The sequence below is a fragment of the Aulonocara stuartgranti genome (genome assembly GCF_965226115.1).
Source record: "Aulonocara stuartgranti genome assembly, chromosome: 13".
NCBI classification, from domain to species: Eukaryota; Metazoa; Chordata; class Actinopteri; order Cichliformes; family Cichlidae; genus Aulonocara; species Aulonocara stuartgranti.
The window spans coordinates 15,934,403-15,961,062 of record NC_138949.1 but is presented as its reverse complement, the minus strand read 5'-3'; the positions used below and the strand labels follow the sequence as shown (position 1 = coordinate 15,961,062).

Below are 26,660 nucleotides of genomic sequence, written 5' to 3'. Positions count from 1 at the left end.
CGTCTACCAGTTTGTACCTGAAGCTCAAGCTCACTTGGGTTATGCAGCTGGACAATGAACCAAAAAATTTCAAAAACAAAACCAGAATTAAGTTTTTTTGAGTGGCCTAGACAAATTTCAGACTCAAATCACATTGAGATGCTCTGGTATGACCGTAAACAGGCTCCTAATGTTGGAAAGCCCTAAATGTGGCTGAATTAAAGCAATTTGGCAAAGAAGAGTGGGCCAAAATTCCTCCACAATAATGTGACTCATTGCCAGTTATCACATGCTTGATTACAGTTTTTGCTGCCAAGGGTGGCATCAGCAGTTATTATGTTTAGGGGACAATCAATGCAAGTTATCATTTACAACAATGTTAAATAAATATAAAAATGGTTTAAAAATGCAATTTTTTATTTCTATTTTCAAAGTCATCTGTTTTTTTTGTCATGGGCGGGTGGACAAAGGAGCCAGAGGCACAGGTTCAATACCCCTGACGTGGAGTTTAGTCCTTTCCTACCTACAGGCCAGGCTTATGGATCACATCACATTTAGTCATGAGGGTATTACAAGACATCCTTTACCCACTCTGTGATTTGCATAGTTAGGACTGAATGTAATCAGATCTTCAACAAAAGCTTATTATTAGATTAAACTAATTCTGTGTGAACACAAAAAAATCTGAACTCATTAACTGTCTAAATGTGTGAAATGTAACCCTTTTTGCAGACTTGTTATCAGTCGTCAGTTTTAGCAGACAAATCTGCAATCACGCTCTTCTTTAATTTATTCATAATTTTCCTCAGGATCAAATTTTTCAGCCACATATTGTCGAAGGATTTGCAGCACACACTGTTCATTTTTCAAACCATAGAAAGAATATCTAAAAACAAGAGGTTAGTGTCTCTCTACTTAAATTGTCTTCTCCTTCTTTACATGTCTGACCTTCACTGTTTCTTAAGAAGTTAATGGAGCATGATTTTGAGGTGGAAAAAAAGAGAAATTTTTATCATTGTTATAGTGAGCAACCTTGATTCGGTGAATGTGAACACATTCGATACTGTTGCAGCAAAACTGAGCATTCATTAAACTGCAGCATGTCAGACATGTCTTCATTTACAGTAACAGGCTGTGTGTCATGCACAGGCCATATGATGAACAGATTATAAAGACTGAAAACACTGACACCAACATACCGTGAAAGAAGAAAATGAAACCATGGTGGTGGACATGTGACAGACTGTGCACGTTCTTATAATGAACAAATAAGGCCTACAGCATTCTGTTTAATTCAAGGAGACTGGCAGAGCTCTTAATAAGAAATCTGGCAGCTCATTCAAAGCTCAACAAACCTGCCAGAGCTTGTGAAAGTAGACTGTTGACAAAGGTGTTAACATGAGTATACAGAGATAAAGCCCAAGCTGAGGCTTCTCGAGCCAGATTGTTTGCACACTGTGATTAATTCTGACCATGCATGACCTTGTACACATGCAATGCCCTTCACAGAGCTTAAGTTAGACTTAAAGAGGTCAACACATGAAGTGCAGTGTTACCAGTCATTGTGATGTTTGCGTCTGCCAGCTATTTGTCTCTGTGGCCAGAAAATAACAAGTCAAATTAATTTGGCATTCTTCAATCATCAGCTTTATTATAAGTGACGCTGTCATGTCAGATCACCTTTGACACCTGCGGCAGTATTGAACAAGGTAAATACATTTATCCAACAAAAACATCATATTAAAAGACATGAACAAACCAAAGAAAATGGATCAGTCTTAGCTTTTGAATAAATCGTGTGACATTTGTTGGATTACAGTGATTATATAAGATTGTTTTGTTTCCCAACATAATGCATTTAAGGGGTAGAGTCGTGCTATTAGTGCTATTATTGTGTTTGAAGAATCAAAAAGCTGTGTACTCAGAGACTCACTGGATTCGTAGAAATGTCTGGCAGTGTGAATGTATGTATTTGAATTTGAAGGTGTTAACAAAATCTATGTTTAAATGTGGGTGCTATGCATCAGGTAAACTATGCCAGTACCAGGCTGGACCCTCAGAACTGCCTTCATTCTTTGTGGTATAGATTCAAAACGGTGCTAGAAACGTTCCTCTGATGTTGGTTCATCTTGACGTGATAAAAACATGCAGATTTATCAGCTCCACATTCATGATGTGAATCTTCTGTTCCACCACATCCCAAACGTGCTTTGTTGAACTGAGATCTGGTGACTGTGGAAGCCATTTGAGTACAGTGAACTCCCTGAGATGTTTAAGAAACCAGTTTGAGATTATTTAAGCTTTGTGACATGGTGTGTTAACCTGCTGGAAGCAACTTGACTTAGTGTTAAGAAATATATTCTAAAACACTTCTTCAGTAAAGACTCAGAGAAGAGAAACACACAGAACTTCTTGCTAGCAAGGGCAGTCTCCAGAACTGAGACTCGCGCTGAGAAACTGCCCCGGTCTTTATTTATACTTCAGTGAGCGTTTGTTCCTTACATTGGAATGTGGAGGTGTACGTGTGTGTGTGTGTGACCCCATAAACGACTTCCCTTAACCTGCTGGTCTGGAAAATCCAACAGTTCATCTATATGTAAAGAAGGCACTTAGACTAAAACTGACATAGCTACGTTAATCCTACCGTAAAACAATAAGACAAGGTACGACCTCTCCCATGCTCCTAGGATGTGGGGGTGAACACCCTGGAATGTTACAGACCTCCTAGGATGAGACATTCTTTCAATATGCCACCAACTATATACTTCTACACACAAATGATTACATGCAGTATTCTACCATATGCAAACTTATATCATTAAAAGATTATACTGACTACTAAGTACAATTTTCCTATTAACACTTAGTTATACTAAGACTCAGAAGATGGGTGCACTGTGGTCATAAGGGCATGGACATAGTCAGGTATGGTGTGGCATTTGAATTATATTCAGGTGGTACTGAGGAGCCCAAAGTGCGCCAGTGAATTATCCCTCCCATATATCCTCGAGTATAATCTGAACTGTTGATACAGGGCAGGATGGATCATGTTGTTTGCACAAAATTCTGACCTCACCATCCAAATGCTGCAGCAGAAATTGAGACTCATTAAACCAGGCAATATTTTGACTGGTTTGATAAACAACCATGTCACATTCAAAGTCACCTTTCTTCCCCATTCCGATGCTCAGTTTGAAAGTCGGCAGCTTGTCTTGCCAATGTTCACATGACTAAATGCTTTGACTTGTTCCCATGTTACTGGCTGGTTAGACACTTGCATTACCAAGCGGCTGAAAGGTGTATCTAACAAAGAGTGGGGAATAGACTGCCTCAGGAAAAGTGCTCAGACATATCTTGTCCTCTGTACTAGATAAAAGACTTCATATTTTTTGCACACCAGTTGTATATAATACAATGATAAGCTCTATTAAAGAATCAAATTCTAACTAATGCATCTTTTTTTTTAAAGTTCTTTCACATTACAAGTTCTTTCAAAGTTAGCTCAACACAAACAGCAATTAGCTGTGCACAGTCTGGCTCTATTATGGAGATAATAATGCAGAATATTTAACTCTGCATCCCTGACCAATTTTTTAGGTGGTCTCTAAGCTTCCTCACCCAGGACGTCTGGGCCAAATAATTAGGATAGTGCAGTATGAGTAAACCCAAGCACACCTGGGTCAGTTTTTACAGCAGTTTTAATTTTGTTTGACTTTATGGAAAAACAAATAAGCAGTGTATATCTCATTAAAGTATCTGTGTCACCGGCTATCTGCCAAAATGCTTCCATTGCAGTTTGGCCCAAGATGAAGGCCTCACAAGCGTCTGTCTTTACAGTAACGCACTGATTAGGCTTTTCTTTTCTTTTTAGATGCATAAATTGTGAGCTAACAGGACTGATTTCTGATTTGCAATTCTGCTTCATTGTAAGTCCTGGTAAGCTTTCTGTATCAGCTTCTGACAAAATTCAGATCTAGTTGTATGTGCTCTGTTTCTGATGGCCAACAAATGATCAACTGATGCTAATGTCTAATTAAAAGTGACCATAGCACGCATGTGGCATTATGGTAGACAGCTACGCATCTCTGTGACTCTGCCTGCTGCATCATGTTGGTTTATGAAGCATAATCCAGCAAAATGCCAGCGGGAGTCAGTGGTAGGTTTCCACGGGGGAGCTCTGATTCAAATCGAGCATGTTTGTGGCAGGATGATCAACTTCTGTATGAGCTACACTCTACATTTCCTATTGAGCTGAAAAGAAACCTCTGTTTTGAACATATTAAAAGAGTAGCTGAATATAATTAGGCTCTTACAAAATAGTCAGTGTCAAGTATAAAACAGTATGGAACCTGACCCCTGCAATAAACTGCAGTTCCTCAAATGGCCACTTGAGGCCAGCTCCAACAGAGAGTCAATCAGAGCAGAAAGAAGAAGGGTGCGAAAAACAAGTTTGATCTTTCTTTACAGTAATTTGACATTCAGCATGGGTCCCTATGTAGTTAATTATACTAACAACCAATCCAAGAAACCTGTGATGCAAGTTTTGGTTAATGTGTCACCTGGTGCCACATCGTAATATTTTACTGCTAATAGATTTTATTATTTTATAGTTTTCATGTTTTTATTTTGGTATGATATTTGTATGTTTTCTGAAACTTTTTGGGGGGTTGTCTAACGTCCTTCCAGCATCTACCAAATGAATGCAATGAGGCACACTTGCCCTGTCAACCATGTTTAAAAATGGAGACAAGAGAGCGCCACAACAAAGCAAGGAAAAAAAGATGGGCAAAGGCACCCAGGGCTGGGAGGCCATGGAGTTGTTTTCTTGGGATGAATGCCTGGCACAGAGAAGGAGTGAGCTCTGGCAATAGCAGGAGACTCGGCAAAGAGAGACCAAAGAGACAAGTGAAGATGAGAAGGACCGAGTAAACTTCTGCTATACTGCTGGGAGTGTGCTCTTGAGAGACTGTTGTGGCTTTGGGGTTTTTCTTTTTTTTCCCCATTTTTCAGCTGCCAAGTTTCTTAGGAGATGGATATTTTAGGGCTTTTTTTAAAAAAAGGAAAAAAAATTAAAGGAACATTTTGAAAACACATCAGATCTCAATGGGAAAAAACATGCTGGGTGCTATAATGATATGGGGTGGGATGTGTTAGAAACAGAAGGATGCTGCATCATTTGATAGAAATATGATGTATTAACCTATAGAAGGAAATTTCATTGCAGCAACTCAAAATAATACTCAGTAGTTTGTGTGCCCCCCCCCCCCACGTGCTTGTATAGATGCCTGACAAAGCGTGGGCATGTTCCTGATGATGTGGTCCTTTGATCTTCTACCAGATCTGGACCACAGCATCACTGAGCTTCCAGATAGTCTGATGCACAACCTGGCAATGTTGGTTGGACGGAAACATAATGTTCCAGATTTGTACTATTGGATTCATGTTAGGCAGGCACAATCAATGGTATAATTCCTTCATTCTCCAGGAACTGCCTGGATACTCTGGCATTAGGAGGAACCCAGCAACTATAGCACCAGCATATGGTCTGACAATAGGTCCCTGACAACAGTCAGGGTGCCGTTGCCTAGCCTGTAGCGGTCTGTGGATCTCTCCATGGATGTGCCTCCCCAGACCATCACTGATCCACAAAAAACTGGGCATGCTGAACAATGACAACATAAAGTTTTCCATTGCTTCTCCAGGCCCTTTCATGACTCTCACATGTGCACAAGGTGAATCTGATCTCATCTGTGAAAAGCACAGGGCACCAGTGGTGGACCTGCCAATTCTGGTATTTTATGGCAAAGGCCAATCTGCTCCCATAGTATTGAGCAGTGAGCACAGAGCTCGTTAGACGACGTCTGGGCCTCTGGCCTCCCTCATGAAAGTTGCTTGTGTTTGTTTGGTTAGAGGCATTCATACCAGTGGCCTGCTAGAGTTCATTTTGTAGTGCTCTGGCACTGTGCATCCTGTTCTACTATAGTTGTGTCTTTAAAGACAGCATTGCTAAGCTTGGTTTCTTTACTTGGTTTCGGCTACTAGACACTGCTCAGCTCACTCTGGGTCCACAAAGGCTTCATCCAACTTTTCTTTCACATATGCATGAGTACACCGCAAATACACCTGTAACCATATGTTGCTTTTCACGATTTATCAGAGCACGTCTCTGACAACATGTTTTACAATGCAGCTCCTAATGCATTATGCAGCAATTTAAAAAAAAATAGCAGGACATGTATATGCCACTCCTCACCTGAGGCGTGAAACATCTGTCACTACTACTACTGACAGATGCCTGCTGTGTTGCATTATGTGCAGTTTATTTGCAAAATCCTAATAATATGCCCGAGGCAGCGGACATGTGCTCTGAAATTGGTACTAAAGTTTTTTTAATGTGATTTTATTGTCATGTGGAGAAGGTGTAAGCTGAATTTTGATGTTGCCTACCTTACTGCGTTGTGTTTTTTTCAAATTTCAGTAAATACGGGGTTTATTTTTCTAACTCAGCGTGAAATTAGTGTTGGAAATGTCTGATTAACTAGCAACATTTAACAGTTTTCTTAATCTTGCATTCATTTTGGATTAAAGGAGCATTTTTGTTAACATCCACCTGCCCAAAATGTACTTCCACGGTAATCATTTTCGGATTACTGCAATTAAAAGCTAATTGCTTCTTTCCCAGGTCATTTTGCAGACAAATCTTTACAAAAGATCTAAAATAACTAACCTAAAATCTCTGAATGAGTGGATATATTAAAAAACAACTAGTCCTATATCACGGCTGGTCCTGTGTACACACTGATTAGCATCAAATAATGCAGTTTACTAAAAAAAAGTAAGAGGGGTCCTTTTTTAGAAGAGATTACTGAGTTTCTCACAGGTGCAAAAATAGGAAACTAAGGGGGAAAAGGCTTAGAAAAGCAGGTTTAAACATAAGCTGCTAAAGGTTCAACTAATTGCTTTGCATGCAACACTTTACAGCACGGGTAAGTTCTCGTGGTTGTTTTGCACCACTTGGTAATGAGTCACATGTTCACAAGTTTGTGTTAGGAGCAGCAAGAATGCACCAAGGAACTGAAAGTGGTAAAATTGTTCCCATCAGTTTTCCCTTTCACCAGCCAACAAACACATAAATAGATTCTCTTGGCTTTTAGCTTAACTTCTGATGGAGTGTTTAACCACTGTTTTCGAGCATTCTCCCTAAAAGCGTGCACACAGAAACATCAGGAGCGGATCTATAATCAGGTACTTCCCTACTGTTTTTTGGCAGACTTTGTGAAGTCATTAGTAGCTGCTTTTGTTCAGTGCGGTATCATCATCCTCCTGGCCCACCGAGACAAAATTCTTGCATGAATATTGGTTCAGTATAGCAAGAAGCATGAACTTCATAAAGCAGACTCATGCAGCACAGCTCCTCTATTAGACTTGTCACATTTGCAAAGCTTGATTAATATTTACAGCTTAAACTCAGCGAGAGTACACAACATGCACATTAATTATTGCTAAGTTCTCCAGGCTAGGTTGCTGGAGTCTTGGAAGTTGTTCCATACTGCACTTTAATTGCTGAATACATTATTTTTCATTTGTAACTAAGGGCATGTAGTGTCGAACGGTAGTTGTAATGCAGAGAAAAGCTTCACGCTCGTATCTTCCTCTTATTTAAACAAACCCCCGATACTGTAAACTCAGTACTGCTGCATGCTAATAAGGGTGATGAAGAAATGGTCAAGTCAGCAGTAAATGCGCTTGTTTGTACTGTACAGGACGGTGTAGGAATAAAAATTACAAAGAAAAATCGTGTAAAGTATTAAACTTACTGGTACTAGGAATTTCTTTATCTCCTCCAAGGCGTGACTCATGCGGGAATAGGCCTCTCCAGGTGGAGCAAAGACCTCAATTAAAACGTGCAGATCGTTACTCAGATGGGCGTATTTGGCCTCCCCGCTTTTCCTTAATTCTTCTTCCTGTAAAAAATAGAAGAGGAAGGGAAGTTTTTTGTGTGTTTTTTTTAGAAATTCACCAAATTAATATCTTTAATATAAATGTTTAATTTGAATAAATCAAGGCGCCATTTATCCTCCCTACAGATGCTGCACATCTGTAAACTGCTTTGGAACGCCACCTCCACCCCAGCTCCTCCTTTTCATGCTTTTTATGTCTTATCTATTGTCACTGATCAGTTCTGTGCCGGGGGCTTCCCATCATTCTCCCTGCCTCAAGCTCCTCGTGTATGCAGATGGAAAAGGGCGGGGAGGTGTGCTCTCCCCGCATTATGCTTTCCACGTCTGCACATGCCAGGCGCGAAGGGGGTCCCTGAACAGAGTCATGCCGCCAGATATCATTTACTTCATGTTGAAGAATGGTCTTTTTATTGTAGTGGTCTTGACTGAAAGAGCACAATACAAGCTTCGGGTTAACACATAGTAATTGCACTACTGCATAAATTGCTGGATTATCAAAGAGCTGTTTGATTAATTATTAATTTTGATATCAGTTTTTTGTTATGTGTTTATTGCAGATTTCAGGGTGGTTGAGGAGCAGGTGTACTAAGCAGGCAGACAGAGTGAGGTCTCCTGGTGGACAGGTGAGGCATTAACCTTTCAATAAATATTCTGAGATGGAAGAGAAAGGTAATGGATTGCCAGAGGAAAATATCCATCAAAATTAAGTTAAATGGGAAAATGAACAAATGCTTGCTGAAGCTATCACACTGATTTCCATTCTTGCTAGAATTCCAGCTGGATGCTTTTCTAGTAGTCATTTCCCCTATCATTGTTAATATTTGGTAAAAGCTGTGGGATATGGAAGTGAGTTTTTGTCAGCTTATGGAGAAAGTCATGCCAGGGAAATAATAACAACCACTGCTTTAAAGCAACGCAGCACTGCACATTTAGCAAAGATGCAGGGCAAAAAGAAAGAATTTCAGGAGAGAAAGTTCAGTTTGGATAGGGCACACTGCGCTGATCTCAATCTTACATTGTGCACCGAAGTAAACATGTTTTCAATACAGACTCCCACACAAAACTCCTCCAGACTCTGTTCACAGGAGCACCTTTAATTCTTCACCCGGGCCCTGCAGAGACCTGCCTTAGGCTTCACACTGACATTAACGGCTTAAAAGATCTGCAGTATAGCTCGGGGCAAGTGGTAACTGTGTTTTAAAAGGAGCGTTAAATCAATTCCACATTTAACAAATAATCAGAAGTGATGTGAGGCCTTTTTTCTACTTGTACTAGTTACAAACGCAGCGGCTGCATTCTGAACAATGTACAGAATATTCAGTCATGTCAGAATAAAGACTGACTAAGGATTTTTTTTTAAACCTGTTTTCATTCATCCTTCGCTGCAACAGTTGGGTATTGAGTGCTTTTCTCAAGGACACCTTGATGGTGGCTGTTAAGAGAAGTGAGAGTGCCACTCATGCACTTTACTTTATCAGCCAATCTGGGGCTTCAAACTTTTGTCCTTGCATCACAGGGCCGATGCCTTCCCTCTGGGAGAAGCCGGCTTTAATTAAAAATTTCTCCCAAGATGTCATCATTTTTCACTTTCTCTGTCAGCGAGCCTAGGTTATTGTGTATCTGATCAAAACATGCATGTGGGCAGACCAATCTGTCTGCAAGCTGGTACAGTAATTTGTCCCTGAAACGCTAGATAGCGTGACTGCCTGCTTAATTGAAGCTATTGTGTGGTTCACTGCTGTAAGGATTATATGTTGTGTATATAAACAATATTCTGTCCTGCCTGCGGTGTTAACCTTGACTACCAGGAAATAGTCTGGAACCAGAGAGGTGAAATAAGGACTTTTCAACTCTATGATTAAGCACCACATAAACTCTTACTTGTACACGAAGTGTAATATTGAGCATATGGTTTAATATTAGCTTGTGAGGTGCTCTTGTGAAAATGTTCCCAGCCTACCCTCCTTACCCTACTGCTGGGCTGATGCTTCTAAATGTGGAACTGGATAAGGTGGCAGAAATGTGTGTAGGCAATGTGCTTTTGAATGTAATAGGGCTTTGGCGGCGTCTGCTCGACACTGCCTTGTGGCCAGATGCCTTGAAAGGCTGCCAGCCTTTCACTCAGGACCTCTGGGAGCCAGTCTCATCACAGAATGCCTCAGACTTGCCTAGACCGTACACAAAATCAATACCCCTCAGATAACACCAAGCAAAATCAGATCATTATGTAGCCATTGTTGGTAAGAGTCAACTGTTAAGAGTCTATTATTGTCCTGTGTGCTGGGTGAATACAGCCGGGGACTTTATAAGGACAAGGACTAGAAAAACAACACGTGTCTTCCTCAAGATGAATTTCCATGTCAGCGACATAGCAGGGGACATAGTGAACATTAAAATTGCCGCTTGCTCAGTATAACAATCTCAGCAAAGCATGCAGGTAAATGAACTGTTATTTTGCTGACAGTTTGACTGTTATTAACATTTTAGTGCCTCTTTACTTAATTTAGCACACCAAAGACAAGTTAATGTAGCACATGAGCAAACTCAATGGACTTAGTGGCAGTAAGCCAAAATTGTAAATGAACTCCTGCACCAGCCAAGGTACATCCAAGAATTAGATGGTGCAAAAAAAATATCCTCATCGCAGTGCCTTCAAAAGGAAGACTTTCCATCTCACCATTAGGTCCATAAAAGGTCACTTTTATTGTATTAATTTCTATTTACAATACAAAGTTTAAACACTTATTACTTAGTCTCAGTTATTCAGTTATATAAATTTTCTGTAACTGATATTTGGTATTATCACACAGAAAATGACTGATTTCATCTATTCTGCAGATAATCTCAATCTATTTGGTCCATTTTTAAAAAAAATGTGTTTGCATGTATAGCATTAATATTGATCTTGGTAAAATAAATATTAATAACTGCATGTGTCTTGTATTAATAATGCTGTTTCCAGACATGTACTGCAGAGCTGAACATATCTAGACATTACCTGACTCGAGGTGCATGTGAGAATCATAACGTCTAATGCAGCCAGACTGGACGTTAGCCTCTCAGCTCTCTAATAAAAACACTGTGTGATGTTAGACTGTGCTGATGTGCGAATAGAGCAGCTAACTGTCTGGTGCATTCATCTCCAGCAGGTGACCATCACGTGTGCACGCTCTATCCTGACAGCTTGTCTAAATCACACTACTGAGTTTTTTTAAAATGGTAGGACTCTGTGTGAAACAGGCTATTTTCTGCTGCGTGTTATCTTAAAAGAAAGTGTGAAAAAAAAAATCCAACTTGTTCATGTCTAAAAACAGAAGCTTCTTTAGTTTGGGCATACATGGCTAAGTACATATCAAGATCATCCTAAAACTCCTATACTGAAAATCTAAGGGTCACAGCATAACTTCAGCTGGACATGCTTAAATTATTTTAAGCATCAGTCTGTGTGTATGTAGATGCAAGTATATGATCTAAAGGCTGCCTAATACACGTATTCATAACCTTAATCAGAACAGTTATTAAATGGACTGTATATAATTTACACAGATGAACATTAGAACAGATTTGTTTGAGGGGTTTAAGTCTCTCTGGTCCTGCGATTACGTTATTGATGATAACATAATTACATAATCATATGTAATTAATTAAACATAATTACATTTACTGTTCCAGTGGCATTTATTGGAAGTTCATGTTTTTATCTTTCTGTTAAATATCAACAGAATCCAAATCACTTTTATTGTGTACACACAAAAGAAATTGATCTCCCGTTTCTTTGCTGCACTCAATGGACTTAACACAATAGACAAACAGACAATAACAATACGTGTTCTTCTTTGAGGACTTGACAGTATGTATGTAGTATATAGAATATACAACATACAGTATATACAGCGTGCTTTTGTAGCAGGTATGGTGGCTGTTTAGTACAGACACCATGTGAGCGATTTAAGTGTTGATCAGAGTGACAGCCTGTGGAAAGAAACTGTACAGACGTCTGGTTGTTTTGGTGCTCAGTGCTCTGCAGCACCAATCAGAGGGGAAGAGTTGGAGGTGGCCGTGTTCAGGGTGTGCTCATTTCCTGATTCTGGATTTTTTTTTATAAGCCCTGAATGGAGGGCAAGGTGACACTGGTGATTTTTTTCTGCAGTCCTGACTGTCCGTTGTAGTGTGTTCTTGTCCTGCTTTGTGGGTGATCCAAACTAAACAGTGATGTATGTGCTGAAAACCCCTGCTGCTAAGTGCTCCTCCATGTTCACAGGTTGTTCTCTAACTATGCCTGTCTGCTATATGTTCCTGAGGAAGTGCTCTCCAAAGACACTTAAGAACTTGTTTTTGCACATAACTGCGAGCTGCAAACAAAGCTATGGGAATGCTGACAGTGAAAGGAAACAGCAGTGTTGGACAGCCAAACTTTATGCAGCATGCTATAAGCTACACGAGTTCAATAAACCTGAAGAAAGCTGTAAATTCGAATAACAAATGTCTTGTAAAAAAAGAGGGGAAAAAGTGTAAAAAATGAAATCAGTTAAAGCCTCTGTAAAGTTGCTCCAACAGCCTTTGCACTGTTTTGCCCTCAATATGTACTCGATGTATTGAAATGCAGCTCTAGTTTCACCAAAGAGGCGATAAGGCTGAAAGTCTTTTGTCATGTCTGAATGTCTGAATCAGAGGCTACAGTAATAATAGCAATGTAACTCTAGAGCAGCACAGTGCGACCTGTTATGAGCGTGAATACCAGATCCAGCAGGCTGTCTGTGTACACGCTCGGATAAGTTTGGCTCCAGGGGACCACATGTCAGCAGAATAAATGACTTTGGCAAAGAGATTCATTACTTTGCCTTCATAATTGACGATTACAGAATATGCTATTAAACAACACAGAAAAACATTCCCATTTTTCGCCTACATATGTTTGTCAAGTGAAAGCTATTAATTTTATTCTGGGTGTTATTCATCTCAGTTACTGCTCAGATGGTGTTGGTTAAAATATTCCACTGTGCTTTTGGTAGGATTTCAAGAGCTTTGTCTTTGTAAATATTTCTCTTTGATCAGCCAAACAGCTATATCTCAGCACCAATCGATAGACGCCTTACCTTGTCTTTATCTCTCATGGACCCTTTGCCAAGGATGGACATCTTCACTCCTGTCTCCTCTTGTAATCGTTTCATAGAATTTCCCCGTGGTCCCAGCAGCTTCCCTACAAAATTAAACTATGCAAGAGGAGAATAATGGCAATGAGAGACCTTATCAGAGTGTCCTGCATACCTAAGAAGAGAATTAATAGTTAAAAAGCTGATTTATATTTCCATATAACTGTTTTCTAAGCATCCTCTCTTTTTACGTGCTGCATGTAAAAGGGATTTGATCTTTTCAGAGAAAAGGTTAACCATGAAAGATCACCGCTGGCCATTAGTTATCTATTATCGATATAACCTCACATTCCACTGATCATTTATCATGTGAGAAAAAGCTGAAATGTAGCCTGTAATAAATCAATATAATGGTGCTCTGTGTGTAGCACATTAAAGGTAAATGCAACTCTCATCTTCATTCCAGCATATGTGTCTGTCCTGTGCTTGCTCCATGCCCTCAATAGTCATGCGTCTTAGTGGCGTTTAGGGTCATCGAAGTCATGCTAAGAGAAAGGAAACGAATGGGAACATGGACTCAAACCAATAATATTCCTGAGACTGTTCCAGAGGTCAGTGCTGAGATAAAGTCAGAAATAATGACTTTCTTCCCAGTGGGAAATTAAGTAATACTATCCTGATGACAAACTATTAGATTAAAGCCTTGGGGCTATCATTTCCCTCTTACTGTGCACCAGCTAGTGTTCATACTGAGAAAAGTAACTCTGGGTAGCCACAACACTGCTGAGATTACCAGTTATTAAAAGGTAAAACTCATAACGCGACTGCAGTGAGTCTGGCAGTTTTTGAAAACATGGGTGGGGATGACTATTAACACTACTTAACACACAATTTTTAATTGTTAAAAAACCCAGCTTCGACTTTCAAATGTTTCCTGTTAGGTGAGATTAAAAGTAGACCACCTCCGGAGTTGAACAGGTGGTCAGCCGCCTACTGCAACACACTCTGTCCAGCCCTAAAATGACATTAACCTTTTCACAAAGCAGGTTCTCCTACCGTGAGAAGAGCTCATAACCTTACTGCCAGCTGTGTGCGGCTGCTGCAACGCAACTCCAATAACTGCTCGCTCAGCTTATTCAACCTAAAGTGTCCCGTCAATTTATGAAACAGACACTAATTTTCCATCTATCTTGTGCCGGGCTGACTTATTTTAATGAACATCATTAACACCACAAGTGAATGCCACAACCAGGATTTTGAGGCGCCAGGGGATGTGTATATGAAGAAAAAAAAATCTGCTGTCCTTGCCTGTCCTCTGATCTGAATGATTAAGGCGCCTTTGTGGATGCCTTTCTTCAGCTGCTTTGACAGGACTATCCTATAGCTGGCAGGGAGCTGGAGAGCAGATGGTCGTTGTGGCTACATCGGGAAGCCGCTCGCTGGGTGGTAGGAGAAGAGTGGCCTGTTTTCATTAAGCTAATGAATGTCTGGAGCCATTCTGCTGCTCCATGGTGAGCAATTTGAGCTTCGGAAAGGGGTATGGTTCAGTGTTAAATGAGGTTTGAAATGATTCTATATACCCCCTATAGTCTTAACACTGATAAGTGTGCAGATATTAGAAGGAAGGGTGTTGTGCATGCAACAATTAAGCGCAAAGACATTTCAAACATTGAACAAATACTCGATGATAAAATGGCTGGAATGAAACCCTTGTTTGTACTGTATGCTGTATTGCACACTCTGGGTCTTCTTTTTCTTTTCTTCTGAAAACCAAATTTTAATGTTTTGGTCTCCATACTGATTCTAAAATACGAAGCTCTGCGCTGTGTAACCTTACAAGTTCACAGGGTATAACGAAAAAGGTGAAGATTGAGTTGGACACAGCTTACAAATGTAGCTGAATAAAGCACTTTTCAAAAGCACCTCAGTGTGTCTGTTTCGTGGTTGTGCTTCCTTCAGTGGCCTGCATCTGCAAACAAACAGTCTGAAGACACGTGTGTAGCATTGTTTTTTAACTGGTTTGCCTTTTGTAATGGCATCTCAGTATTTGCAGCATGTTTCATTGTGTTGCAAATGCGCTGTCAAACTGATGAATGTACGTCTCAGCCGTCTTGTGTTTTGCCTATTTGCATACATTTTTCTAAAGGAGAACTCCATCAAGAATTAATCCAACAGAGGTGTGTGAGCAAACAACAAAGTTCTGTGTGGCTCCACAAGGTGCTACAGTTAATAAGGCACCTCACTAGAGGTCCCCGTGGTTTTTTAGGCTGTCCATCAATGCTACACGGGTGCGATGCTACATTGGTGGGTAAGTCTTAAGCTGCGCTCTCAAAGCTAGGACACCCTGCAGGCACAGGTAATCCCCACAGTAATATATGTAATACACATCAGTTCTTCCTTTCCCAGTTTTACAAACAAGATCATCCCAGCTTCAGCTTCTGTACCGTATGTTCCTAAACTCCAACTTTTATTTTAAAGATGTCAGTAAACACAGATGTTTCTGTGTTAAATGATTTAAAAAATGTTGACACAACAAGAAATGCCTGTGAGTTTTCATTTAAAAAAAGGGGTTATTTTCTGTTCACACTTTTTGGTTGTTGTGTTTGCATTCACACCAAATGTGAAAGCTGCCTTCATCAGTGACTGAGACCTGACATTGGATTCAGACTTGTAAATCAAAGGATGAAAATGTGTGAACCAAGAGTGATCCCAAACATGGAAAACTTGGAAGCAACGGGGAATTATATGCACTGTATTAGTTTAATCCTGGTGAGCTGCACAACTTAATGTCTCCAGCTTGACAACTACCAAATCCTGTAGAAAAGGTTTTGTAATTTTAAAGCATCACATTTAAATGAATGAATGAGTGAATGAATGAATTAGAAGGTCTGATTATATGGGGAATACCACATATGTACATTATTCATAACAATACTGCCACTGTTGTCTATAAGGGGCTGGACTGATTTGGTGAAATCACTCCTGCTGGCTTTTGCCTTTTATGTTTTTTTATGACGTCCTATGTTTCCTACAATGCTGAGATCTTTGTACACTTAAAACAGACCCATTTGTGAGTGCAGACCAAAGGTCTTTTTTCCATACATTCAAAAAATAATGACACTTTGAAAATACATTACAAGTTCATTTTTATGCTCCTAAATTTAAAGTAATAAATGTGATTATATGAGAAAAGCTAAATAAAAGGCAAACATCAAAGGAGGCACTCAGCGCCCTCCTGATGTTTCCCCTCATATTTATTTATTAATTTTATATATTTTTAAGTGCTAAAGCAGCTTGTTTCCATTCTTCAGTATAAGGTCAGTTCCAAGGGAAGAATACTGACATTTTGCACCTTGTCGAACCACTGTGGCATTGCATATCTAATAACAAAACAACTTTTTAGCTTTCAGGTTGGAAAATTTGTTGCCCTTTTATGCAGTGCACTGGGGCCAGTCAAGATCAGCAGATGTCCTGAGGGCACTCACTGCCAGGTTAGTGAGCTGTGGTACTGGGGAAGTCCAGGTCCTCTCTGATAGGAGGATTAAAGCTTTAGGTAGAGGTTTATGCTTTAATGACAGCTTGGGATGACTGGGCTGCGAGCGTGTCAGATGAGTGTGTCCTATCAGCCCCACGGACATTAAAGGAAGCAGATGAGTGGTTGTTTGGGGAGCAGTGTGGCAAGGGGAGGACACCTGGTGAGCTTTTCAGAAGGGCAACACAGTCAAAAGCCAGACGTGTTGAACAGAGGTTGTCTGTAAATGTTAATGCTAATCAGTCATTTCTGTCGTGTATCTACAACTTTTGTCTAAAAAATGAATAAAAAAAGAAAAAACATAGATACAGACCGTCTTTAGGTGACATGAGACATGTGATACAAGTCATACTTCAAGCTGGATTTTCTAAATATTTACAGTGAAATACTTGGAATAGTTCATCACAATAGAAATGCAATATTTTCCATTCATATATATAAATTCTGGAATGTGAAATAAACAACATGCTGCGATCTAAAAGACAGCTGAGAAACAAAGTCATTGACATCTAACTGTGTGGAAAGGGTTACAAAGTCATTTCTAAAGCTTTGAGGACTCCAGAGAACCACAGTGAGAGCCATTATCCACAAATGGAAAACAACTGGAACAGTGGTAAAGCTTCCCAGGAGTTGCCGGCCTACCAAAATTAATCCGAGAGTGCACTGACGACAGTCAAACATGGTGGTGGTAGCATGATGGTGTGGGGCTGGACGACTTGCTGTTATTGATGGAACCATGAATTCTGCTCTCTACCTCAAAATCCTGAAGGACAACTTCCAGCTATCAGTTTGTGCCCTGCACAATGATACAAAACATACCAGCAAGTCTATTCTGAATGGCTAAAAATTGAATTATGACTGAATTATGACAATACTCCAAAGAAAAGTGGTCCAAAACGCCTCCACAGCAATATGAGACTTAAGTCACTGTAAAAGCTTGGTTACAGTTCTTGTTGGTAAAATGAGTTATTATTTTAATGAGGGAAATTACTTATTCACATAGGGTCACAAAGATTTGGATAGGTTTTTCCCTTAGTAAAAGATAAGCTAATTTAAAGGCTTTATTTTAAATTTACTCGGGTTAATTTTGTTTAATAATAACATATCTGTGATGAACTGAAACATTTAAGTGTGACAAATATGCAAAAAACCTAAGGAAGAGGGAAAGAACAAAGACTAACAAGTTCACACAAACCCAGCTCCCTTCTCGCAAGTCTATAACAGCTCCATGGCTTTTAAATAAGAAATACAAGTTGTTCTCTGAAGCTTAGTTTAGAATAAAGTGTGGAGGTTTCTTAAAATGAGAATAACATCCAGTTCATTTAAAATTCACAGTGTATTGAAGTGAAAACAAGAGAAAGACAAGTTTTTACTACTAATTAAATGTTAACTATTTAACATTACAAAGCTTTTCTGGTCTTTTGCAGCTGAAATAAAAATTACCTTATAAATGATCTGTTACTAAAACTGTAGTTTTGTAGTATCATCAGTTAAACTGAAATAATTTGCAAACCACTGCATTCTGTTTTTATTCATATTTTACACAGTGTCACAACTTATTTGGAAATAAATGGGGTTGCATTTCCCTCTTCTTTAGTTTTGTTTGCATATTTGTCACACTTGAATGTTTCAGTTCATCACAGACATTTTACTTATTCAGCGTACTGAGAGCTTTACAAACCACACTCAAGATGAAACAAAACGAGAGCGCATGGTGAACACTTTCACTGTGTTTCACTGCACATTAACACAAATCTTCATACAAGGTTTGTGTTAATGACATTAATGCAACGTATTATGGCAGTTAGTGAATCCAGGCCAACAACTAACTAATGGGATAATTAATCAGTAATAGCTTCTTGGACTAAAAACACTATTTGGTTGCATCCAGCAGACTTTAATTAGCATTAGCGACAACTTGCAGCCATGCTTGTGTCTATCAAATGAAACCAAAAGCAGTATTCACTGTCAGTTTTGCTTTAGTTTGGTATCGAATAACTTAGGCTCTTTAGCTGCTAATTGCCTGGCTGTGCTCACCAGCTGCATTCTAACTTTATCTGATGAGTGCTAACAGGCATCTAGCAAAGAATGGGTTTATCTGTGTTTTGTCACTAAAATATCCGCCTGGTGAAATAAACAGGAAAGATGAGAGCGTGAATCAGCAAAGTAAAACTGGGCTTTGAAAGCAAAAATGAGCTGACAGATACTAAAATGCTCTGTAGTGATGAAAGGGGGAAACAGTGTGAAGTTCTCTGTGAGCTCATTGATATGATTTGTTCTATTCTATTGATTAGACCATTGATTGAAAAGGCAACAGAGTTGTTTTCCAAACATTTATTAATTTTTATTGTTCGATTTGGAGCCAGAAGTGATATTGCAAGGGATGGATCTGAGGAATGGCACACACAGCCCAAAGCACACCTATTTTTAATACCTACTTTACTTTAAATGTGGCTATACTTTACAAATTAATGTCATCCTAAATAATTTCAAGCGACTGGTGACTGAGTATTATTAGAAAATTGTTTACCGAGGTCTCAAGTCAAGCGAGGATGAGGGCCATTTTTTCACAGACATCGATAGAAACTGGCTTCTTTTTGAAGCCCCCTGAATTTCCCCTGCTGGCTTTAAAGCTAATATTGAAGGCTGCATCTATCTTTTATACAGGCTGTGCCTTCTTGCAGATATCTATCCATTACAATTTGCATGAGATTCCTATAGTGCATTTCATTTTGAGATAATAGTGTCAATCAACAGCATACTGTGGATTTTTTTTTTTGCCATATCCAGATATTTCACTTGATTCTGTCACATTTCTAAAAACGAAGGCATTATGTACTACCAGAAATGGACTGTTGTTAATATGGGAAGGCACAATCTTACAATTTTTTAAGTCTCACGAGCAGACATCACATCACACAGTCATCACATAAACACTAACTCGGTAGGATCCCGAGTTGGAATTGTGATTGTATCATATAAGTGCTTAATTTTAATTCACACCCTGTACTCCCTTGACTGTATTCAGTACTTATCTAAGGAAAACACCTTTCCCCGTGATAGGCCTTTCTTTAGGACATTGACATCTCTGGGCAGACAAAAATGGGATTTCTGTATGGGCAGCACTGCAGCCACAGCACTATTTAAAGGTCACAATAACAGACAGATAAGCTCAAAATTGTGGCATCCACAAGGACAAAATACAGTTTAATGTGTTTTGGGCTCTCCATTTACCTGCAGAGGAGATAGTTAACCTGCTGAGATAATAGTTTGAAAATACCGGGTTGAAATTTGTCCATTTTATTTAAGAAAAATCATTATTCTAATAAAAAGGGAACAACTATTTTTTAGATAATATTCTCGTATATTCAGTTTTGCAGAAATCCCTAGCTCTACACTCAAGGTAGCTGACAAGGTCAGCCAATTAAAAACCACTTCATACCCCAAGGTTAAGAGATGCTAATCAAACTGTCTCATTAAACAGCAGAGGATAAATTCTAGATGAATCTAAATGATAATGTCTTTGCTGATTATCTTAATCATATTCTTTTGCTGAGTAAATAGTAACCTTAGAGCAAAACTTCAAGACTTTGACGAGAACCCTGTGTAAGGTTCATTTGTTTACATACCAAAGAAAGGACAGATACAGATGAACTTCTTTCACCTGCTAACTGAACTCAACGCTGTTTCAAGGTCTCATGGTGTTTTTAGAGAAGATTAAAAATAGAAATGTTGGTAAGGTCACTGAAGCAATGTCTCAAGGCCAAATTTCTTTTTTTTCACAGGCTATATAACAAAACAAACAAACAAACAAAAAAATTGCTGTAGATTTTGCAGAAAACGTTGCAAAAAAACCCCACACGGGTAATTCATTATCTGATGGGTCAGTCTGCAACAGTACATAAGATAAAAGTAGAAAGGTGGTGTAGAAGCTGCAGTTTTACCAAGCTGAATTCATGTATTCCACACATGCTGCTGCACAATTTTATCAAGATTAAGACACTTTTACAAACACACTGTTTGCTGTAGCTGAAGTATTTGATCTCAATTATGAGGTTGGCTTACTATATTATATTATTTGAGCATTTCCATTGTAATTCCACAAATGTTGAACTTTATACACAGTAAAAATAATCTGCAAAGATACAGTAAAATGTGCTGTTTTAAAATGAAGGAATTTTCCATATTATTTTTTTTACTTATGTTTTTAAACCACACGTTGTTTTTTTTGCCATTTACAGAAATTTGCTGTTAAAAAACGGGTAATGTGCTGGAAGAAAATTACCAAAACATTTTCTGTTTTCTGTTTTTTCTTCTTTTTTTCCCCACAGTGTACTGATGAGCCAAAACATTATGAACAATCACAAGTGAAATTATCTCAGAAAAACAGTGCATTTCAAGATCTGAGATTCAAATGAACAGGCTTTGAGTCACTGTGTTTGATGCTGGTGAAATGCTTATGGTAATGGTTATTGTCAGACAAATGGGGCAGAGAATATTCAAAATGGCAAGGTTTGAGAGCAACACCTAGTCACAGCGGTGGGTACCTGGATAAAATAGTTTGGGGGCGTGGGGGGCAAACTATAGACAAGCACCCCAGTGTTGGCGGAGACGTGCAAGTGAAACAGTGATCTGCTCCAGTGCACAACTTTAATGATGTTGTGCTATCGCAGGTTAAGTATGCAGGATATTCGTCATGTTTTAGCTCATGAGTGTGGTTTAAGTGTGTGATAGTGAAACACAGATTAAAGTATGTTCTCAAGTGATCATTTTGTGCGGAGAAAGAAAGAGAACAGTGAAAAAATGATCTGCTTGTGTCCAGAGGTTCTAAATGACCTTTTTTTTTTGCTAATTTTAATGATGAAAAACAGTAAAAAACTGTACATTACCTCATTTTTTTTAATTAAAATGCCAAATTACAGTTATTTACTTACATTTCTGATCAGAAAAATTTGTTTTCTTGGTTCACTGTTATGATTTATTAATTTTTGACTTCTTGGAGAAGGCCAATGTTTGGGCATAAATATGTGATTCAGTCCAGTGAATTCAGCTGAAATAGTTTCTTTTTCCTTGTTTTTTTATGAAAGGTGGTCTAATAAATTTGTGCAGCACTGATGTGCAAATTGCAAACCATCTCTTATAAATGAAAACCATATCCCCGTACTATGCTGTGTCTGTATTGATTTGGCAGCATTCTTTGTATCTGCATACATTTGAAATGCAGTCAAGTGATACTGTATTAACAAGCAAGTATACTGTGTGGTCTATACTTGAGTCAATGACGTTATCTAGCATTATTATACACTTGTGTGACCCTGGATTGTCTTAACGTGACTTTAACACGACCATTATCACATCTATAGCACAGAAACATTAAACTAGACTACACTGCATACATGAATTAGACTAAACAGGACTTTTCATAGGCAGTATAGACAGTTAACAAGAGGAACAAATGATAAACTAAGAATATTTGAATCCTCACATTTTTATTAACAATACCGTGCATTTCCTGCTGTGACATGTTAAAAGTGAAAACCTGCAGCGTGTCTGTCAATGTGCCATTAGGAGTGATTTCATTAGCGCTGGTAGTTTTACTCACAATTACACGTGATCTTGTCAAATCTAAAACTACTCAGAAGGATTCTCTCATGCAATAATTTAATTACTTTGCATTTAATTAGTCTTCAGTAAGATGGAAGCTGTAACCAAGAATGAGCCCTGCCAGACTACTGAAATGAGAGAGAACAGTGTTTTGCACGGCCACCGGTGACAGAAAATCTGACTGGACGTTATTGAAGAGTTGATGTCACAAACACAGAAAATTCCAGTGTAATTAAACCAATTAGTTTGTGCATCTTGGCAGGGCCAGATGTTGTGAAAGTACAAAATCGAATATCGATCAGTGAACTGAGGACCAACATTCAGATCTGTGTGACACTGATGCAAAAACATTCATTTAACTAGGTTCCCCCCCCCCCTAAAAGTTCTGGATATTGTGCCCAATTTACCTCATGGCTCCAAGTTTTGCTCTGCTTTCTTTTTAGTTTGGCTCATTCACTTTGCAGGCCATGCACTTGATCAGAGAGTTGCTTAATATGCCAAATTATCATTAAATGAAAGTGCAGTGTTACCAAGATGTTTAAGATAGTGAGACTGCAGTCTTGCGGGGTGCTGACTGTGCAATCAGGTCACAGAAGCTGTTGTTGGACAACTGTTTTGTCCCTCTGGACTGCAGCTTTGCTTACTGTGCAGCATTGGCAAACTTGAGCTTCTCTATTGCACCTGTGAATTTCATGTTTAAAATGATGAAAACACTTTAAATGTATTTGTTATGTACCTCCGTGCTTCTCGGGTTTTCTTAACTGCAAGCTCCACTGATTTTCATTAACCATCTAATCAGGAGCAGACTCACACATGGGACTCAAAGTGAATGCAATTAATCAGCAGGTAGGATATAAAGCAGAACATGCGCTATCTACAGAAATTTAATTTTACCTCCAATTTTTACGTTTTCAAGAAGAAAATCGATGCTTCCGCAGAATCCATATGTCTGGCGTTATAAGAAAATCCACCAGCTGAACTGATGGATGCCTGTAGTGTGTGTCAGTGCTCTTCACACCCACCCAAAAGCTTAATATACACTAAATATAAATATAATATATTAAAAGCAGTTTGTGTGCTCTAAGTGAAACGATATTTTAACATTTACAGTGAGGATGCAATTTTGACCAATAAGACATCTTATATTTGGATAACAGATGTGGGGGAAAAAGAAGCACAAAAACACATTTCTTTGTCTTTTTTCCCCCCCAAGAAGCCAATTCAGTCACTATTTTTCATAGTGTTTAAATCAATTTAAGTGAAGAGGTCCTGAACAAAGCTTAATTAGTTGCTTAATGCTGACCTGAGGAGGAAACAGCAAATTGATTTGTATGTAGAGTCCTGTGGGGCTCCTTGGACTAAAGCATTGCCTGTGCTCAGGACAGTTTTCAGATTTCCCTCTCCTCCCAGCACCATCTATTTTCTAGTCGTGTAACACTGTACGATGAAGTCTTGAATGTACAAAAACTGAAATATATCAAAGTAGAAGCAATAACTATATGATTTTGTCTCTGGGATAATGAAAAAATACGTCAAAGAAAGTATCTGAATTTTTTACAGAAAGACTTCTTAACAATTTGTCTCATTGGCTAAGTTAAAATGCACTAATCTTCCACTATTTTTGGCAAGATACTGAACGTGGTGAAAACCATTTGGGTATTCAGAAGGAGGTGGTTTTCAATGTAGGACTAGTATTTTTCAGGTACTGGGAGTAGGATGTGTTCCAATATGTGTCTCAGTTAAGTAGTGACACGCAGTCTTTTCCCTTCTGTGCACAAACTAGACCAAAAGAAAGGCACACATTTCCTGTCAGGAGAAACAAACTTACTTTTAAACATTATGGAAGATGTGAGCAGGTATGTTGATATGTAAAAATATGGTAGTGCTGACCTTTTCAAGAGGGTGGTTAGAGGAATGAAAGAGGAAGACTGTGTTCTAAAATCTCATTTTGATGAGGTAAACTAGGCTATAAATTGTACATCCATTTTTCTTTATCAATGTAGCTTAGTGGTAAAAGTGGAAGGAACCATCAGAGGATAGGTACACTGTGGCTAAAAAGGGATACACAGGTAGGCTGTGGTAATTTAAATGATGTTCAGTTGGTACTGAGGGGAACGAAGTGTGCCAAGAAAATATTCCCTACACAATTACACTGCCACCACCAGCCTGATCTATTGATGCAAGGCAGGATGGAGCCATGCCTTCATCTTGCTTATGCCAAATTCTGACCCTACTGCCCAAATGCTGTAGCAGAAATCAAGACTCATCAGACCAGGCAACATTTTTCCAATCTTCTGTTGTCAATTTTGGTCAGTCTGTGAGAACAGTAGCCTTGGTTTCATGTTTTTAGCTGAAAAGAGTGTCACCCAGTGTGGTCTTCTGCTGCTGTAGCCCATCTGATTCAAGGTTACACGTGATACTGTTACTGCTTTCCTATCTCAAAGCAGTCTGGCCATTCTCCTCTGACTTCAACATTATATTTTCACACAGAAAACTTCCTCTGACTTTTCTGATCATTCTCCGTAAACCCTAGAGACGGTTGTGTGGTGAAAATCCCAGCAGATCAGCAGTTTATGAAATGCTGGCCCCAGCCGTCTAGCACAAACAGCCATGCCACCTCCAAAATCACTTAAATCACCTTTCTTCTACATTCTGGTGCTGAGAATGAACTTGAGCAGGTCGTCTTGACCGTGTCTACAAATCTAAATGCACTGAACAGCTGCTATCCGATTGGCTAGTTAGATATGTGTTACAGAAAAGTTAAACAAGTGTGCTTAACAAAAATCACGTTTCTCTAAATTAAATAAAACATATAATAATACATATTATTATACACATAATACAACATCTTAATGTCAGCTAGACACAGAGATGTTATGACAAGGGAAAAAAAAGACAGGAAAGTACAGCGTGAGTATGAAGTGTATTAAAGGCTTTTTCATGAATGTCTGAACTCAAGGGCAGTGGAGCTTTCCATGACTGCAGTGGCAGTACAGCCTTTTGCTGCTCCTCAAGCAGCTGTGTGTTGCTTAGCTGCCTGACGGAGCAGCCTCATTAGACCACGTTTCAGACTTTGTCAGTACTGACGTTGCATAACTCAGACACAGAGCAGTGTCATGGAGTGATTTATGGTTACTGTTCCTCACTGTACCCTTGGGTGCTTTAGTCTGCTGAAAACTTTGGTTTTTGGTGACTACATCAAAATAAACAGACAGCATCCGGTGACTTTCTAATAGCCAGTTTGAGGCTCATGGGGATTTTAGTGTAGAAGTAGGAGTTGTGAACAGGTGAAGCCGACCTGGAGGGGAGACTAAAATGCTGCTAAAATGACTGAAAAAATATAACACATACTCTGTTCTTCTTGCACTTCCATCACAGTTTAATTGTTCGGATCACTTGCACATTTCCGAAAAAAAAATAAAATAAAATGTAGGACCCTGTAGAGCTGTTATGTCTCTTACCTTTGGATACTGTTGGACAGGAATGAGAACTCTTTCGGAGAGCTTGATGTTTTTATTGCTGATAATGTCTAGGTATTTCTTGGTGTCACCATCTTTTCTTAATTCATCACCTTCGTACTTTTCAATCTCTGCGGAGAAACAAAATAAGTAAAAAACAACAACAGATGAGATAATAATGAGTTTGTTATGTAACTGAAAAAGCATCAGCCAATAAGCAACTGCAGAATCACAACAAAACAGCGTCATTTTAGACCAGGAACCATTAGCAGAAATTTAACTCACACACTGAATATTTTGCTGACTATTTCTTATGTCAGCTGTAAATATGCTCACGTTGCAAACTTAATAACAAAAGATAATCCCGCTGACTCCTGATATGTCCTTTCACATCAGGCCCTGCAATCTCATGATCCAGTAATTCCAATCAAAATAACAATAGAGCCAGTCACACTCAGCTCGCACTACCTCACTTCATTACGAACTGAGCTCTTGCGGGCTGTCAGGAGTCTCTCCAACGCAGCACAGCACTTATGCAGATGTTGGCTTAAACATATAAAACGTTAGATATTAGCGGGTAAAAGCCATTTGGGGCGGTTAAGATTAGATCTGTAAAGTAAGATATTAGGATCCTATTTGCAGATCATTGGTTTCAATCAAACTGCACTGTTTCTCCTTATAAATTTGCAAGGTAGGCAAATCTTGTGCAAATTGACCCAAAAGTCATTTTGTGCATCCCCAGCCTTATTGCAATAAGATGAAAGATGAAAGGTGGATATTAGGTGCCCAGTTCAGCATACTATATCAGCTTGACAGGAGTGGAAAGACTCCCTGAACAATGATATCTTTGGACAATTTTTTAAAACACCTGAGCTGCAAGGCTAAAAAGGCATTTAGAAATGAAGCTGTTTGTTGTGCCTACACCCTGCTTTGTCACTAATTATCAATCATTGTAAGTTGTTGCATCACAGAAACTCATAGATGTGACTACTCCTGAGTTTATATATAGAAATTCAGGAGTTTGTTTAGAAGG

General features: G+C 39.0%; 1 protein-coding gene across 3 annotated transcripts in view; it reads right to left on the bottom strand.

Annotated features, from left to right (window-relative positions):
- Positions 1–26,660, bottom strand: part of khdrbs2 (KH domain containing, RNA binding, signal transduction associated 2) — an 81,666-nt gene that overhangs the window by 43,053 nt on the left and 11,953 nt on the right. For all 3 annotated transcript variants that reach the window (XM_082556636.1, XM_082556634.1, XM_082556635.1), the window contains exons 2-4: positions 25,631–25,758; positions 13,037–13,153; positions 7,797–7,943 (exon numbers count right to left, since the gene is read on the bottom strand). In XM_082556636.1, the coding sequence (XP_082412762.1) occupies positions 7,797–7,943; positions 13,037–13,153; positions 25,631–25,758 (392 nt within the window). The remainder of the gene's footprint in view (positions 1–7,796; positions 7,944–13,036; positions 13,154–25,630; positions 25,759–26,660) is intronic.